At 32.0% G+C, this 16,980-nt stretch overlaps 10 protein-coding genes across 10 annotated transcripts; 4 read left to right on the top strand and 6 right to left on the bottom strand.

Annotated features, from left to right (window-relative positions):
• Positions 1-155: 155 nt before the first annotated feature.
• On the bottom strand, positions 156-701 carry GO595_003279 (ADP-ribosylation factor; the record flags this gene model as incomplete). Its single annotated transcript, XM_067916282.1, has 1 exon — positions 156-701. One exon carries the CDS (start codon positions 699-701, stop codon positions 156-158), a length of 546 nt encoding a protein of 181 aa, XP_067777080.1.
• A 410-nt stretch (positions 702-1,111) lies between these two features.
• On the bottom strand, positions 1,112-2,902 carry GO595_003278 (nucleolar GTP-binding protein 1-like; the record flags this gene model as incomplete). Its single annotated transcript, XM_067916281.1, has 1 exon — positions 1,112-2,902. One exon carries the CDS (start codon positions 2,900-2,902, stop codon positions 1,112-1,114), a length of 1,791 nt encoding a protein of 596 aa, XP_067777079.1.
• A 1,762-nt stretch (positions 2,903-4,664) lies between these two features.
• On the bottom strand, positions 4,665-5,726 carry GO595_003277 (Clan S, family S54, Rhomboid-like serine peptidase; the record flags this gene model as incomplete). Its single annotated transcript, XM_067916280.1, has 1 exon — positions 4,665-5,726. One exon carries the CDS (start codon positions 5,724-5,726, stop codon positions 4,665-4,667), a length of 1,062 nt encoding a protein of 353 aa, XP_067777078.1.
• A 410-nt stretch (positions 5,727-6,136) lies between these two features.
• On the bottom strand, positions 6,137-7,093 carry GO595_003276 (Carbohydrate binding domain containing protein; the record flags this gene model as incomplete). The annotated part of the gene is made up of 1 exon (XM_067916279.1): positions 6,137-7,093. The coding sequence occupies one exon, from the start codon at positions 7,091-7,093 to the stop codon at positions 6,137-6,139; it is 957 nt and encodes a 318-aa protein (XP_067777077.1).
• Positions 7,094-7,155: 62 nt separating this feature from the next.
• On the top strand, positions 7,156-7,890 carry GO595_003275 (uncharacterized protein; the record flags this gene model as incomplete). The annotated part of the gene is made up of 1 exon (XM_067916277.1): positions 7,156-7,890. One exon carries the CDS (start codon positions 7,156-7,158, stop codon positions 7,888-7,890), a length of 735 nt encoding a protein of 244 aa, XP_067777076.1.
• A 415-nt stretch (positions 7,891-8,305) lies between these two features.
• Positions 8,306-9,334, top strand: GO595_003274 (CMGC family protein kinase; the record flags this gene model as incomplete). The annotated part of the gene is made up of 1 exon (XM_067916276.1): positions 8,306-9,334. One exon carries the CDS (start codon positions 8,306-8,308, stop codon positions 9,332-9,334), a length of 1,029 nt encoding a protein of 342 aa, XP_067777075.1.
• A 3,594-nt stretch (positions 9,335-12,928) lies between these two features.
• On the top strand, positions 12,929-13,984 carry GO595_003273 (uncharacterized protein; the record flags this gene model as incomplete). The annotated part of the gene is made up of 1 exon (XM_067916275.1): positions 12,929-13,984. One exon carries the CDS (start codon positions 12,929-12,931, stop codon positions 13,982-13,984), a length of 1,056 nt encoding a protein of 351 aa, XP_067777074.1.
• A 192-nt stretch (positions 13,985-14,176) lies between these two features.
• GO595_003272 (NLI interacting factor-like phosphatase family protein) lies at positions 14,177-14,803 on the top strand (the record flags this gene model as incomplete). The annotated part of the gene is made up of 1 exon (XM_067916274.1): positions 14,177-14,803. One exon carries the CDS (start codon positions 14,177-14,179, stop codon positions 14,801-14,803), a length of 627 nt encoding a protein of 208 aa, XP_067777073.1.
• A 522-nt stretch (positions 14,804-15,325) lies between these two features.
• GO595_003271 (uncharacterized protein) lies at positions 15,326-15,646 on the bottom strand (the record flags this gene model as incomplete). The annotated part of the gene is made up of 1 exon (XM_067916273.1): positions 15,326-15,646. The coding sequence occupies one exon, from the start codon at positions 15,644-15,646 to the stop codon at positions 15,326-15,328; it is 321 nt and encodes a 106-aa protein (XP_067777072.1).
• Positions 15,647-15,954: 308 nt separating this feature from the next.
• Positions 15,955-16,872, bottom strand: GO595_003270 (uncharacterized protein; the record flags this gene model as incomplete). Its single annotated transcript, XM_067916272.1, has 1 exon — positions 15,955-16,872. The coding sequence occupies one exon, from the start codon at positions 16,870-16,872 to the stop codon at positions 15,955-15,957; it is 918 nt and encodes a 305-aa protein (XP_067777071.1).
• Positions 16,873-16,980: the final 108 nt, after the last annotated feature.

Genomic DNA, 16,980 nt, shown 5'->3' with positions numbered 1-16,980 from the left:
GAATGTATTATTTTCTGATTTATTTTGATGCAACAAATGCATTTTTAACAAGTTTGTTATATTACAAGATATAATCATTCATTAACATTATGTTAACTTGTTATAGCTTTATAATAATATTAGTAAATAAATTATTTTTTTATTTTAATTTTAAATTACCATTTCTTGTTGATTTGGTCGCCGAGCCAATCCAATCCTTCATATAATCCATCGCCTGTTGTAGCACATGTTCCTTGCACTTGCCATGGACGATTTGTAATCGTATTAAGTTTTAATCTATTACCTAATTCACTTGGTTTAATTGCGTTTGGCAGATCTTGCTTATTAGCATATACAAGTAAAATAGAATCACGTAATTCATCTTCTTCAAGAAGTCTATGCAAAACATCACGTGCTTTATCAATTCTTTCAATATCATTAGAATCAACAACAAAAATAAGTCCTTGTGTATTGTGTAAATAATGGCGCCAAAGTGGACGAATTCTATCTTGACCTCCAACATCCCAAACAGTCATATTAAGCCCTTTATATTCAATAGTTTCGACATTAAAACCAATTGTTGGAATTGTAGTTACATGTTCACCAAGTTTAAGTTTATATAAAACTGTTGTTTTTCCTGCTGCATCAAGTCCTAACATAAGAATTCTTGTTTCTTTGTTCTTGAACCATTTATTATATATATCGCTAAATATGAAACCCATTTTAAAAATGATATGATTTCATGGTTGGGTTCCATCACGCAGCAAATTTCCATCTGACCAAAATCAAAAATTACGATAGAAATTATTAACGGTCAAATGATTAGCTGGTATTCAATTTCCGAGTAAATCATTTAAAAAGTGGAAATTAAACAGATTTTCATCCACATTGTGAAATAATTGAGTAGTTTGTCTGGATAAATAATCATTCAAATCATAACAAATGATTATCACTTTATCCACCTCAATCAGTCTAAAACAGCCCAATGATAAGTACAATACCACCAAATTATCAAATTTTTCAGCTTTAAATGTTATAATGGAAATTAAAAATCAAATTGTAAAACATTTCAAAATTTTAAAATCTGTAAAATGTTTATTTATATTTTACCATTTATTCTTTATAGAATCATTTATTTGAAGTCTCTCTTGAAGCCGCTCTTACCAGAGAACAAGAACTTCGGCTCCAACACATCGTTCTTCTTCACATAATAGTCGAACCTTTCGCCAGGCCCTCTCTTCTGCACTCCTTTGTTTCTGCTTTCCTTCTCCATCACTCTCTGTACTCTCTTCGGCTTCTGACTCAGCACTTTCTCCACTGCCTTTGCTCGTGTTTCATCGTCTACGCCTCTTTCAGTCAACAACTTATTGACGTGTTCGACAACTTCGGCTTGCGTCCTCTTCTTGTGCTTCGTGGGCATTATACTTTTAACTCCTGCGCGTGTTTGAGCTCTTGTTCTAATGATTGCTCTTCTTTCACGGATGAGTTTAACCATTTCTTCTTGGTCAGGGGCGACGTGCCATTTGTTTGCTTCGAAGTCTTCTTTCTCTTTTTGGTATTCGGCATAACGAACTGTTTCTTCTTCAAGTAACTTTTGTAATTTCTCATTAATGTTCGGATCGATAAAATCAGCAACGTTACGCCCTTCGATAATTTCCGGTATAATGTCTGTCTTCCATTCATCGTTCGCAAGGATTTTCTCTTCGTTTGTATTAGGGACATAACATCCGGCGCCGCCTTGTTGCTCTTCTAATTCACGCGCTAATGGACGGTTAAGTCCTTGCGGAGCAAATACTGTCGGAGGAATATTTGGCTCAAGTGGCGCCTCTGGTTGTGCTATTGTAAGCTGTGAGCGAACTTTGTCTATTTTATCAGATGTGCGTTTGGTTTCAACACGCATGTCTAAAAGTCGCTGACATACACTTTCTTTAACTTCGGCAACTCCATCACCAGTGATAGCACTCATTTGACGGAATTCAACATTGGGTGCTAACATAGAATCGATAAGTGCTTTCTCATTTGGACTTAATGAGTCTGGTGAAATCAAATCGCATTTTGTGAGGACGACCGTTACGGGGCGGTTACTGAATATTTCGTTCAAAGAGTGAAACAGACTGACTTGCTGTTCGATTGTGTAGCCACAGCTACCGGAAATATCAAGCATGTAGACAATGGCTGCACGGAGATGAACCATGGCCATAACTGCTGTCATTTCAATTGTATTTCTATCTTCTAGAGGACGATCAAGTAAACCTGGAGTATCAATAACTTGCCACTTAAGATAGGCCCAATCTGTATGACCTAAGTAAAGTGATTTGGTGGTAAATGGAAATGCTGCAACTTCAACATTGGCACGTGTAATAAGATTCATAAATGATGATTTACCAGTAGATGGAGCACCAGAGAGAATAATTGTAGGTGATGATGGATCAATGGCTGGTAATCTTTGAAGATGCATTCTGACTTCTTCCAAATATTGAAGAGATGGTGTTAACCTTCTGCATGCTGTACACATTCTACCAAGAGCTGATTTTTTAAGTGATTTGCAACGATATAATGAATCACCATATTTCATGTACTTGACATAATCACGTCCAATTTTATCAACAAGATTCCTAGCTCCAGATACTTGACCAAGGGCAAGTTTATAATGATCTTGATCATAAATAACATTAATTAATGAAGCCCAAAATGGATGAATTGCATCAAGACGTGGAAAATCATCAATAATTTGAGAAAGTCTCTTGTGAAATTCATTTTGTGCAAATTCGATTTTTGTCATGTAAAAATTTCTAATTCTTGAGATTTGATATCCAGGGTGAACAACAGTTGCTGTTTTTCTGTTTGTAGCACTAAGGACGATATCAATGAGTCCTTGAGCTGTTGTAGGAATTGGATGGATAGTGTTAAAAATTAAAGCCATGAACTCGTCTGATATTGACTGGGTTTGTTCGGTTAATTCATGGTCGAGTAAAATTTGTATTGTATGGTTTACATATCAACTGACCCTTTGTTAAAAATCGGAATTTATTCTTGAAAAGAACTTTTATTTAAAGGTTATATTTTATTTAAAGATTATATTGGAGATTATATAGTTTTATATTAGTATTATGTTGAATAAATTGTTATTGGATCTAAATCAATAAAGAATCCAACTCCAAAATCAGCCTTTGAAACATATTCCTTATGCTTTATACAAAGTTCCGTTTTCATTCTACCTAATTTAGGCAATTCCATATTAAAAGTAAATGATACAACTTTGAATGGATTTCTAAAATAAAAACAAACATCTGGATTATACAAGCCCTTCAGAAACTGACCCTTATACATTGCAGAAAGAGTCCATAGTGAAGGCGAGTCAGTAAGTATTATTCCTGTTCCTTTGAATTCAAATTGTTTCCAACGGATTATATCACAGCCAGTGAATAATTTTGTGTCGCCAAGAAGAGACAACTTGGCAATAAGGCTGTGTGATTGTGTTTTATGTGAAAATAGGAGACGAAGACTTTGATCAGGAACTTTCCAATAAAATCCACATGCACTATTAAGCATTGGCTTAAGTGCATAAATTGCTGAGGTAAACTTCCCTTTGTTGAATGAAACTCCAAACCCTGTTGCATATGATGGTCTATCGAAAAATCCTCTAATAGTAATTTTTTCTGAAACATTTAAGTAAATATCAATATCAGTTCCATTTTCTGCGAATGATTTTCCAAGTGAGATGTAGTCATTTTCTACATATACTTTTATGCCTACATCATTATTTTTATAAAAAGCTGAAATTTTCCCATCTCTACATATTTTCAAATCCAAGTTGGATAAGATTTTGTAGTGAAGAGAAGAAGAAATGCCTTGATTATTAATTCTGTAATTAAAATTTGTATTTCCAAAATTGAGACTACCATTAAGATCAAGAACGAGATCAAAGATTAAAGGACCATGAGTAAAGTTCTCTTTTAAGAAATAATTCTTAATTTTTGGAAAAGGAAATTCATTTCTTCTCATTCTTTCTAAATTTTTGTATGACATGTTATGTGAAAAATATACCAATATTGAAACACATGCCACCGAAAGGAAAAATCAAATCATCATTAATAATCTTTATTTACGAAAAAATTAAATTTCTTTTTTGGTTAGTGTGTATATTTTTATATCCAATTATCAGATAAAGATACAACTAATTTTTATAGAAGAAAATCAAACATACAAATATATCATTGTTCCCATTTCTTAATGGTTCAAATGATTTAACGATTTCTTTTGATTTTCAAATTTAAGAAGGTTGAAATAAAGTTGTAATTTGATCAAGAATTGCTGAAAACTTAAGGAAGAGAAAAATTTACAATGAATAAAATATACATTCTATTTTGTTTAAAGTTAAATATACGGAACTTTTATGAATCATTAATGAAGTACAAGATTTTTGCATTTTTGAAATTGAATTTAAACACCAAATTATATTTGTCATCACACAGGATATTCAATCTGCATTCGAAGATAATACGATAACCTCTATTAATTGTTCAAAAAGTTCTATCACACTTCCAAACGGTTTTCATTCATTTTATGTCAGACGCCGATACGTTAAGAATTCCTTCTTTTTTGAATTCAATTTTCTATCGTTCTTCCAAAACACAGACAAAAAAACAGAACAGATTTTTTTTACGACAGGTTGCATCGCTTCATCACTCCACTGGTGGGCACCAACCAGAGATATTTACGCAATTTAAGTAGTGGCACCACTTACACCAATTATCATTTACCACTTCTCTGAAGAACACCACCAATGAAATCATGTACAAAGTTGCCATCACAGGGAATGCCAAAAACGCAACGATTCCATGGCAGCATCTTTCGCATTTACCGAAATTTAAGTTTGGCAACATCATTAACGCGAACAAGAATCCCATTATAAGTCCTCCGATATGTACAAAGTTATCTACATAAGGAGTTAATCCAATAAGTAATAAAATCAAAATAGTAATAATCATTGCAACAAGTCTAAAAACTGGTTTTTTCAGTGTGTGCCACGAAGCAATTAAATCACCGAGCAATAGCCCGAGATAACCAAACATTACTCCTGTGGCTCCACATGAAACTGATGTAGACACAAATAAACATGATGCAATATATCCATATGTTCCTGAAATGATAAATAATACGAACGCTCGCCAAAATCCCGTGTCGCGTTCAATCTTTCGTGTGAAAAAGACTAAAACAACTGTGACAACAAAATATATTATTCCGTTTTGTACAAAAATGGCTGTGATAAGTCGCCATATTTCACCATCCATAATTAGTGGTCCATATTTGGCTCCCATTTGTATCATAGTGCTATCATCAGGGCCTAATAATGGGTTCTTTTTAATGTTGTTGAAACCTCCGCATTGGATAATTTCGCATATTAATAGGAGAAGCATAATAAGTGTTGAGCCAATAGTCCAAATTAATGGAGTAGGTGCTTCAACTCGAATAAGAGCAGCAGGTGAGGGATTACGAACTGTATGAGATCGATTACGAGCTGTAGTTGAACGTGATCGATTTTGTTGACGATTATTTCCATGTTGCAATGCTGTATTTCCACGTGACCGAGATGGGTTATTTCCTGATCCATGTGATTGATTACGTATTGTATGTGCTCTATTTCTATTTGGTTGATCACCATTATCATATTGAACTGCATTACCATTATGTGCTAATGACACATTGCCATCCCACCAATTTCCATTGTCAGCTTGTTCTTCCATCTTATTTATTTACCCAGGAAATACTTTCCTTCAAGTTTTTCTGACATTATTGATCGGCATAACGGCTTTTTTTTCGGTGATTCTTCTGAAAAAGCAAAAAAAATAAACAAAAAATTGAAAGGATGGCATAAAAATTCATTCAATGTCAATGATGTCAAAAATGTGGGCTTAAGTTAAAGGATTGCCATAAGAATTTTAAAATCCTTATTTACTATAGATAGATAGAGTAAAAAATTTCAAATCAAATCCAAAGAACAATTTCGCTTAATGGCAAATATAATTTATTCAGAAAAATTTTCAATTTTAAGTCTTCATTTTAATTTTAAATTTTTTGCAAATCATTTACTAAGTAAAAAAAAAAAAAAAAACACATCTTTGAATCCTTAAAATCATTTAATAAGAAGTCCTATTTAAAATCTCATTTTGTCCACATATCCAATTGAGTTTGTCAATCCAAACCCATATTTATCTCTGCTAAAATGTACAGAGCTTACGCAAGCGTCGAATGACTCAGTTCTTGCACGAAGGGAATAATCGCACATGTTAAAGAACGAAACACAATTCAGATCGCCTCCACAAACAGCAACATATCTTTTGTTTGGAGTTAAACTTAATCCGTAAACAAGTAAACTTCGCCCTTCTTCTGATATCGTAATCGATTTCATACATTTTCCACTCCGAAAGTCCCAAAACTGAAGTTGGTCTTCAGCGCGGCACGAACCAGTTAAAATTGTGTTTCCTGTTAATGCAAGTGATTCCCCGCAAATATGTGGCCCAACAAAGGACCTAACAGCTTCGCTTGTCCTTATATCCCATATAATAACATTGTCATCCCAACCGCTGCTGATGACATAATTGTTATTATCAGAAAAAATACTTGAGAATACTCGGGATGTATGACCTGAAACACGGCCTTGTGAATACCTTTTGAGTGAAAGAGTCGATTTGTGTTGCTTTGTGGATAAATCATATAAATTTATATTGCAATTACTGCCACAAGAAACAAATGACGTCCCATCTGGTGATTCATCAATTGAATTAACACAGTTATTTTCTTCATGGATTTCCCAGAGAAGTTGACCAGTTTCAACGTGCCAACAAGAAATAAATCCTGATGCTGATGAGCAAATAATTGCTCCTGGGATAGTTAAATGCCATTTTATTGATGTTATTGGAGATTCTGTACGAACAGCTTGAATTCGATACATTAAATGTGAATCTTTAGTTGATCGAACATAAATGTTCCCATTAAAACAACCAAAAGCAATAGCACTTCCATCAGCAGAAAATCTTGTTGGACCAATATCAGAATTTTCATGTGTGGCTTTCCATGCAGTTGGTGATTTTGTTGGTTCAAGTAATGCCATTAACTTAAAATCACACAAAAAATTCTATGAGTACATTGAAATCGTTGTGCAACTTCACATTTATGAGTGCGTTTAACACTAATTTTCCTTTCTTAAGTAATGAAAAAAAACATACCAAAGAAGAATTTGATCAATACTGTGAAAAAAATAACCTCTTTAAAAAATGTTGGTATCCAACAGATTTGAACAAAAGAGATACTGTGAATCCAAAAATCTCAAAGATTGGAGGAAAAAGACCTCACTTACCAGAGGAAGAATTAAACCCAAATCATTCAATGTTAATGCAACTTTACATACCAACAATTCCTGAAGAAATGAAATCCTTTTTCCCAAAGGAAAAACAAAATTCTCTTCTGGTTGTCATGATAGATTCTGAAATTCATGGTCTTGATAATGATGCTACAATTCGTTTATATAGTGAAGATCAATTGGATAAACTTGTTTACGAAAATGACGTTCAGTTTGATGGCATCTACTTAAATGAACCAGTGACAATTGGAAGTTGGGTTGAAGGTATACAAGTTCCATCTTGTGGTGAAATATTTGAAGAACTTGAAGAGAAATTTGGACCCAATTATGAAACAAATTATGGAATCTTAACGATGGATCAAACATACCTTGGCGGGCATAAACATGTTTTTAATGATGAGTCTCCACCAAGTGATGAATATGTGCTTTTCATGAACTTCGGACAAGGAAAAGCTTCATCTGATTTATGGGGTGACTGTGGAACAGGGCAACTATATATGACAGTTGGAAATAATTTTGGTGCTTTTTACTTCACTCATAGTGAATAAAAATCAAAAATCTCAGTAATTCCATGTACTCAGCTTCTATACGCAGTTTTCTTATTTAATTACATTATTAAAAAAAATTAAACTTTGGATTTAATCAATATATAATAGCTTGAACCAGTTATTTATTATGTGGATGATCTTCCTCAATAGCATCATAGTGTTTTAATTGTATATCATATGTTAACATAATACTTTAATTTAATACAGGTTGTCATATGATGAAATATTTTGTTAGTTAAACCATTTTTAGTAATCTTTCTATATGCTGATATTAGGCACAACATATGATTGATTTTGCAAATTTTGTTTTTGGTCATGATTGAACCTTCGAATTCGAATTTGAAACCTTTACATTGAAATACGTTAATTTATTCACAACAGCTTGTGTAATTCATTGAATTTCCTTTTGTTCTGAATGAGCGGAAGAGCAGTACAAAGAAAAGACCCAAAATACAAAATAGAAACAGTTTCGAAAGTCTATAAAAATGCATGTGATGACAATGGCAAGAATTACTTTGAAACCGAAAATTGGGAACTTCCAGCTTCTGATACATCTTTAGATTCATATGAAATTGTAGATTGGGTTGGCTCTGGCAAGTATAGTGATGTCTTTACGGCATACAGAAATGAAGACTACACCAAACTTGTTGCTATCAAAGTCATGAAACCAGTTCGTCCACAGAAATACAGTCGCGAAGCAAAGATTTTACTTAATCTACGTGGGTGTGAAAACATTGTTGATTTGATAGAAATTGTTAAGAATCCAGATACGCAAGCATATAGTTTTGTATTTGAATACATTCATGAAGAAAAGTATTCCAAACTTTTCAAGACAATTTCCATGCCGGACATCAAGTGTTATCTTTACCAACTCCTTAAAGCTCTTGATTATTCACATTCACATGGCATCATGCATCGAGATGTCAAGCCACTTAACATATTATTTGACAAAGAAACGAAAGTCTTAAAGCTTATTGACTGGGGTCTTGCAGATTTCTATCATCCACATAAGCGATATGGGATATATGTTGCATCACGAAATTACAAACCCATTGAAATCCTTGTTGATTATCAATACTATGACTATTCCTTTGATATGTGGAGTTTCGGCGTCACAATGGCCGGTATGATTTTCCATAGTACTCCATTCTTTAGCGGGAATACTGACATGAAAATGATCACTGTCATTGTGGAATGCCTCGGGAGCAAGGATTTCGAAGACTACCTTAGTAAGTACGGCATTCCATGTCCAAGCCAAGTTGCGGACAAAGTAAAGAACAAGCCGAAGAAGCAATGGACAGAATTTATCAACGAAACTAATAAAGAATTCGCAACACCGGAGGCATTAGACTTGATAGATAAATGCATAAGATATGACCACCAAGAAAGAATAACTGCAAAGGAGGCTCTGGAACACCCGTTTTTCAAAAATGTGTCTATTTAATAAAGATTTTATGAAACGATACATTTTTGAACGGATTTTGATGCGCATCTTCACAAATTATATTAGCAAGACGATCACAAGGAAAACGGTCGTCATCTAAAATTTTTGAATAACAATATGCACAATTTAATACATACAAATATTTGAGGCTCAAAATGGCAATAATCTATATATGGCTATTTAACAAGTTAAAAAATAGACATTTTTAGTCATTTGACTTTGTTTGTTTTACTACAAATTTTTTTTTTTTTTTGATATCTCTGTTTTGAGCTTAAGAATGAAAATTTTCATTTGGGCTTAAGGAGATACTATACATTTTGAAATATAAAATAAAAAAAATAAATATTAAATAAAACGAATAAATATCTTTGGCATTAATATCAATTCCTTCTTGTTCAAGAAGTAATTTAACGATTTCTGTATGACCATTTTTAGATGCCCAAATAAGTGCTGTTTGAAATAATTTAAATAATTTCCAAATACTATTTTGAAATATAAAAATATTAAAATAAATTTTAAATAAAGCAAATAAATATCTTTTGCATTAATATCAATTCCTTTTTGCTCAAGAAGTAATTTAACTATTTCTATATGACCATTGAAAGATGCTTCAATAAGTGCTGTTTGAAATAATTTAAATAATTTTCAAATATTATTTTAAAATATAAAATTATTAAAATAAAGATTAAATAGAACAAATAAATATCTTTAGCATTAATATCAATATCTTTTTGTTCAAGAAGTAATTTAACTATTTTTATGTATCCTCCATAAGATGCCGTCATTAATGCTGTCCAAAATAATATAAATTATTTCCAAATATGATTTTGAAACATAAAATTATTAAAATAAATTTTAAATAAAACAAATGGGCATTTTTATCGTTGATGTTAATTGCTTCTTGTTCAAGAAGTAATTTAACTATTTCTGTATAGTTATTTATAATTGCTTTACTAAGTGCTGTTTCAAATAATTTAAATAATTTCCAAATATTATTTTGAAATATCAAATTATTATAATAAATATAAAATTATTAAAATAAATTTTAAATAGAACAAATAAATATCTTTAGCATTAATGTCAATTCCTTTTTGTTTTAAAACGAATTCAACAAGTTCAATATTTCTTGATCCAGATGAAAATAATAAAATATCACGTGGAATTGAATGCTTTTCAAGAAAATATTCAACTAAAAAAATATTTCCAATAAATGCTGCTTCATTAATCATATCATTATTTATTTTCATTCCTTCTTGAAGTAAAAATGAGAATATTTCGTAGTTATGATATGAAATACAAAGCTTTCCGAATTCTTCTAAGTTATTAATTTCTTTTAATTTATTTTCATAAAGATATTTAAAGATATCATTTCGATGGAATTGAATTGCTGTTTCATATGCACCTTTAAAAGACGAATGATTTTGTTCACATAAATGTATGATTTCTTCATTTCCACCTGCAACTGCATATTTACCTGTGTTTTCTAATTTTGCGCCATTCATAAGTAAATATTTAAAACATTTAACAGAAGAAAAAAATGCTGCATAATCAATTAATGTAACATTTCTTTGATTAACAAATGAACATCTTTCATAAAGTGATGGTTCAATTGTTTGGTTAAAATCAAAATTAGTTTCAGTTGATATTTCTTGAAGTTTTTCTATTTCATCACATCGAATTATTTTTGCAATTTCATTCGGATTATGTCCTTCTCTAATTAATTTTTTATGTAATTCCCAATCATTCTTTGAAAGTTCTTCATAATTTGGTAAGGATCTTACAAAATAATTTTCCCTTAAATGGATTGCTAATTCTTCTTTAGACATATGATGTGCAAAATAAGCACTACGGTTTTTTTTTTTACAACGTTTGGTTCAAGAAAATTATGTTCAATCATAGCTTCAAGAAGATAAGATGATTCATCTGTTTGAATATTATTAAATCGCCCACATATATCAAATATATTAGATTTGATTTGATGACTCTCTTCAAATGATCTTATTTCTTTTATAATATTCAAAAATAAATCTACATTATTATTTTTAATCACAAAGGAATAATATATCATTTGAATAATAATTAAATCATAAGATAAAGGATGGATTTCATCAAATTTGTTGATTATTAAATCTAAAGATCTAGAGGAATTTTCTTCATTTAAACCAAAAATTGCTTGATTTATTGATAGAATTGTTTCCCAGTCGCAATGTTTTGTTTTCATGTGGAAATCACACAAATTGTTTTATGGAAAAAGTGAAAAAAGTGACAAACGTGAAATGACTTTTTTATTTATTCATCATATCTATAGATATGTATTAATTTGTGAAAGAGATCGAAAATAAAGAGAAAGACCTCACAAAAAGCAATTTTATTAAAACATTTTTACACACTCAACAATGATTTAATTAAATACAATTTCAGCAAATTTAGTTCAAAAAGAAAGAAGTTTTGTATGTATATGCATTATACATAATCATAACAAAACACCATATTGATACATCTCCCACAAGTTTATGACCTTTCATCTCATGATTTTGAACTCCTTAATTAATACATTAAATTAGAAAAATTCCGATTGTATTAACAAAACAATACGCTACATTTGGAAGGCTTTTATTTATTTATTTTAAATTTAAAGTTTATCGAGGTAGTGGTCAAGTGATGGGATTTTCAGAGAGACCCTTCCTCTTACGGACAGCCTTAATCGTGGCGCTTAGTTGGTTTCCATCTTCGAATGTGTCACCTTGGAGAATCTCCATTTGTGGGAATGTCTGACCTGATGTAGCTGATCTTTATCGAAGCCAATTGAATCCACAACAGGAAGATAGGCCTTGATGACCATCAAATGTGTACCTTCACGTTGTTGCTGGTCGAATGCTTTACCACGATGCTTAGACAAAACGTCGTGAACACCACCGCATACTGTCAATGGTGTTGTGATTTCAGCTCGATCAATTTTGGCTTGGCTGTGTACCCTGATGCTAAAGGACCAGATGCTAAAGGACGTTGGCTTCGACAACCTTGAGCAAGTTGTTGAGCTTGTTGGCGGACTTGGCCATGCAGACAACTGATGATGTTTGTGAATGAAACGACTGGTATTGAGCGCTTGATTGGAACACATGCATAATCTTCTTCGAGATCCTTGAGACAAATTTCAAGACGTAATTCATCTGCACCTGCAATGATATGTTCTCCTGTTTCTTCATGGGCAAGACATGGAGAGATGGCTCAAACCTTCGAAAAGCTTTGGTAAGTCGGATGCTACTTTAGTTTCGATAGCAACACGAACGACTGGTGCGACAGAACTTAATAGACTTCATCAGATGTGATTGCTTTCTTAAAATGTTTTTATTTTAATTATTTCCAATGATTTCCTGATTTTTCAAATAAGGTTTTTGTAAATTTAAAAAAAAAAATAATGAAACTGGATTTTAATGTGAGAATTTAGTAAGTTTTGTTGATAAAGTGGTAGCAGAAGGTTCTCCAACGATAGAATCGAATGAATGAAAAATCATCGGATTTATATTCAAAAACTGAAGTGTTTGGGAAATGATGAAAAACCGCCAACGGCAGTTTATACGTTAAGTGCAGAAGATGATTCAAGTTCCTTTTAAAAATGTTTGTGATGCTGTTTTTAAAAAAGAAATATTACCTGCAGTATACCGTTGGATAAAGGCATTTCAACCAGAACAACTTCAGCGTTTTGATTATGTATTTACTCGTTTATCAAAAGATTCATCTGGATCAGACTTACCAACAAGTCGAACAAAAACTCCAACAAGATTATTATCTTCACGATACACTATTCCTGAATGGAAAAGTTTTCCAATTGAAGAGAAACTAGTAAAGAAAGAAAAAACTGTTGAAGATTACCTCAAAAGACCAACTTTATCAAACTTGACATATGGCGCATTTGACTCAGAACAAATGGCAGCTGCACGTGCAATTCCAACAAGAACCCGAGCCAATGATCGTTCTCAAATTAATGCAACAGAACGATCAGAAGAATATATGGCAAAATGGTCAGAACGAATGATGAACACATCTTATCGGACAGACTTATGTTCCAAAGAATTTGATCGAACTAAGAACAAATTTGGTGATCTCACCAATACAGATAACAAAATTCTTGTTTATTCCAAGGACACATTAAATAAAGCAGCAAGTCAACGAGCTAAGAAGTATGCGGATGTTGATCCTGCTTGGACACGTGCTTTTCGAGAAATGTGTCGGTCATTAGATGAATCAATCAACGCTACAGCATATCGGAATAATTTCACAACTATCAAAAAAGTAAATGGGAAAAGGTTTGTCCACCCAAAGTGGACTGACCCTATCCCAACAGTGTCGCGCGGCCCGAAAAGGCCCGCTGAAAGTTTTTGGGAAACAACGAATCAAACCGCATTTGTCAAACCGCAAAAAACCGACGAAACCTTCAAAGCTACAGACCAACACAAAGCGTGTTATTCCTGTCCATTTGATCATCATCCGCTTACTGAGAAGTATTCGACAACATTTAGATCACAATTTCAAGATCATCTTGCAAATAAAGATGAGCATCCTGAATATTACAGAGATATGGTTGTTAGAATGCCAAGTGGATCAGCGGTAGTTGGTGACGTCCTTGGGGATGGAAATATTCCAAAATGAATTGTTAAGAATTAGAATCTGATCAGCATGGTCGAGAACTTTTTTATTGGGCGGAATAACCGTTTTGCCGTTCTGAAATTTGATACTGATAAACGCATTCAAAATTGAACATAAAAAATTTTTGAAAATCTCTTTTCTGGATTTTTGAATCAATTTCCTGTAAAACCGATCTCGCCTTTCAAAAATTTAACAATGGAAGAGAAGCATTACGAAGGTTGCACAGATGAAAAACAAGATCTTCAAGGAAATAGACCGAATTTAGTACTTGACTTGGATGAGACACTCGTTTACATAACAAGATTGAAAACACTCTTTCCATCTGAACCAATTTATGCAGGAAAACAAAAATTTTACCTCCACAAGAGACCTGGATTGTCTGAATTTCTCGAACGTGCTTCAGCCATTTACAATATTATTATTTTTACAGCTGCTGATAAAGAATATGCTGATTCAATTATTGGAAAAATTGCCCCTTTTATCCCTGAAGGAAATAGGTACTATAAGAAATCTATCAAAAATATTAAAGGTTTTGCTGTTAAAGACTTAAATACTCTTTCATTACCAATTGAAAAGACAATATTGGTTGATGATAGTCCTAGCTCAGGAATCCTTCAGCCACTAAATCAGATCATAATATCTCCATGGCATGGAGAAAAAGAAGATAATGTTATCAATGCTCAATTATTGCCATTGGTTACAAATATTGGAAAAAGCGATAATATACCAAAAGCAATAGTTGAAAACACAAACAAAAACAGGTATGAAAACTTGACAATTTGGCCAACTCTTCTCAAAAACAAAACTTCTCAAACTATATAGCATTTGAACCATCATGAAAAAATATAAAATGTCCATCAGTGTTAAAATATAAAAATTATTATTTTATTTATTTTTTTTTTCAATAGAATCGAAATTCCAAATTCCAATTCCTGTGGGTGAGGTTAAAAACCGTAAACCACCCAGCCATAAATGAACGATAGACACATTTCATAGAATAATATTTAATTTTTTGAATTGATGGACGTTTTTTAAATGGGGACAAGTCAAATCAATTCACTTCCCTCGTAACGTGGATAGCAATTCTATTTAATGTATAAGAAAGACGACAAAAGGGGCACTTAAATGACATCTATATGTTGATTTTTCTTTCATCTTTAATTTGATTTAGATCATAAAAATGTTTTTTTTTTCTTCTCACAGAATAATTTTGCTTTTTTGTATCTATTTGAGCATGATGCTCTTGAGAATATTTGAAACAAAATAATCATCGCAACAAGGTAATTTGATTTCGATGAGAATCAGGTGCTCAAAATTCAATTTTGACTAAAGACTTTATAACATTTAACATTCTTCATCTTCATCTTCATTATCAACGTGAGATGAATTTGCTGTGCTATTTGGTCCCAAGCAGTTGTTATCCAAAAACAACTCTAATGCAAGAGCTAAGTCAGCGTCCATAAAATCAGGAATCACATTGGAAGAATACGGGCTGCCAAAGAGTTCAAAATCATATTCAAAATTAGCAGTAACACTATTCGAAAATGAAGAAGTGTCTTCATGGCCTTGTAAAGAAGCATTTTGGACATGTTGCGTTTGATTAAGATTTTGTTGTTGGTTTGATGGAATTTCATCATTGTTATTTTGTTTTGGTTTTTTGTTCATTGGCTTAGTAATAGGAACTGTTACTAGTTGTTCGTGGCCAGGCAACAAAAATTTTATGATTTTTCTTTTTGAAACATAACCTTTCTTATGTCTTCCCATATGGTATTGTGACAAATGACAAATGAATTTGTGAATTTTTGAATAGATTGACTTAAACCCTAATTTTTCTCTTAAAAATGAAAGGTTATTTAGAAATTGACAAACTTTTTTTTTTTTTTGCAACGTAAATATTTTGACGGGTCAAATCCAAGCTGAATGTGAGCAACAAACAAATTATAATTTAAATAAAATGGCAAAATTTTACAAAATTATTTTGCCAAATGTTCTGCTTTTGTTTCGAGCTCTTTAACCTCTTCTTCGATTCTTTCTATTCTTTGGAAGAGTTGCATAAATTGTTTATGATAATCAGTTTCTTCATTTTCTTTGTTGTCTTCGTCATCTCCACTCTTTATAATTCTTTTAATTATTGATGAAACATTAATTTCCTCGTATTGTTGTTCCGATATATATTTATCTAATTCTTCAATTTCATTTATTTCATTGCTTATTTTTTGCTCAAACAAGTTTAAGTCAGTTGCAAAAGGTATCGATTTCTTAACTGGAGTTGTAACGACAGGATTAAGTGGTTTTATGGTGTTCTTAATCCGAATTGCATTTTCTTTGTTCATTGCAGTCGCCTTTTTGCCAAATTCTATGTAATTTTTACGTTTTGCTTCGGGAGATATCTGCTGTGGTGTTTGAGGTTCATTGTAATTGTTATGAAGTTTAGGTTGTTGGGATATAAACTTGAGGTGTTGCTGCTCATATGTTTTAAGAGTGGATTTGCTAATTGGATTTTGCCGTAATTGCTTTTGATATCGAAAAAGTTCTTTTTTCCTTTGTTGCTCTTTTGCAAGTTGTTCCTTTAAAGTATGAGTGTCCTTTGCTTTTGTAGGTGATTTTTGTTGTTTTGTAGGTGACGGATAATAATTTGAAATAGATGAGTATAAATATGAGTTGTCTTCACAAAGTGTATTTATATTTTGAATTGCTTGATTAATATATTCATCTTCTTCGATTTGTTGTTCAATTCCGTGGAAATCGTCATAAAAAGGTTTAGAATCTAAAAAAGTATCATGCTTGTCATTAGCATCGTTCGGAATACTTTTAAGGAAATCTTTTATTATATTGTTAAACTGTGATTTTGAGATTAATGCCGATGCAAGATCAAGAGAATATTGAATCATTTATAAATCGTAGCACTAACGTACCGTTAATGTCAGGATCAAATATACATATCATTTAATTATATATTTATTTCACAGCTGCCATCGTAGCTCAATCGGCTAGAGCAT

The sequence above is a fragment of the Histomonas meleagridis genome (assembly GCF_020186115.1).
Source record: "Histomonas meleagridis strain 2922-C6/04-10x chromosome Unknown contig_20, whole genome shotgun sequence".
Taxonomy (NCBI): Eukaryota; Parabasalia; order Tritrichomonadida; family Dientamoebidae; genus Histomonas; species Histomonas meleagridis.
This window is presented reverse-complemented; position numbering and strand designations above follow the sequence as displayed.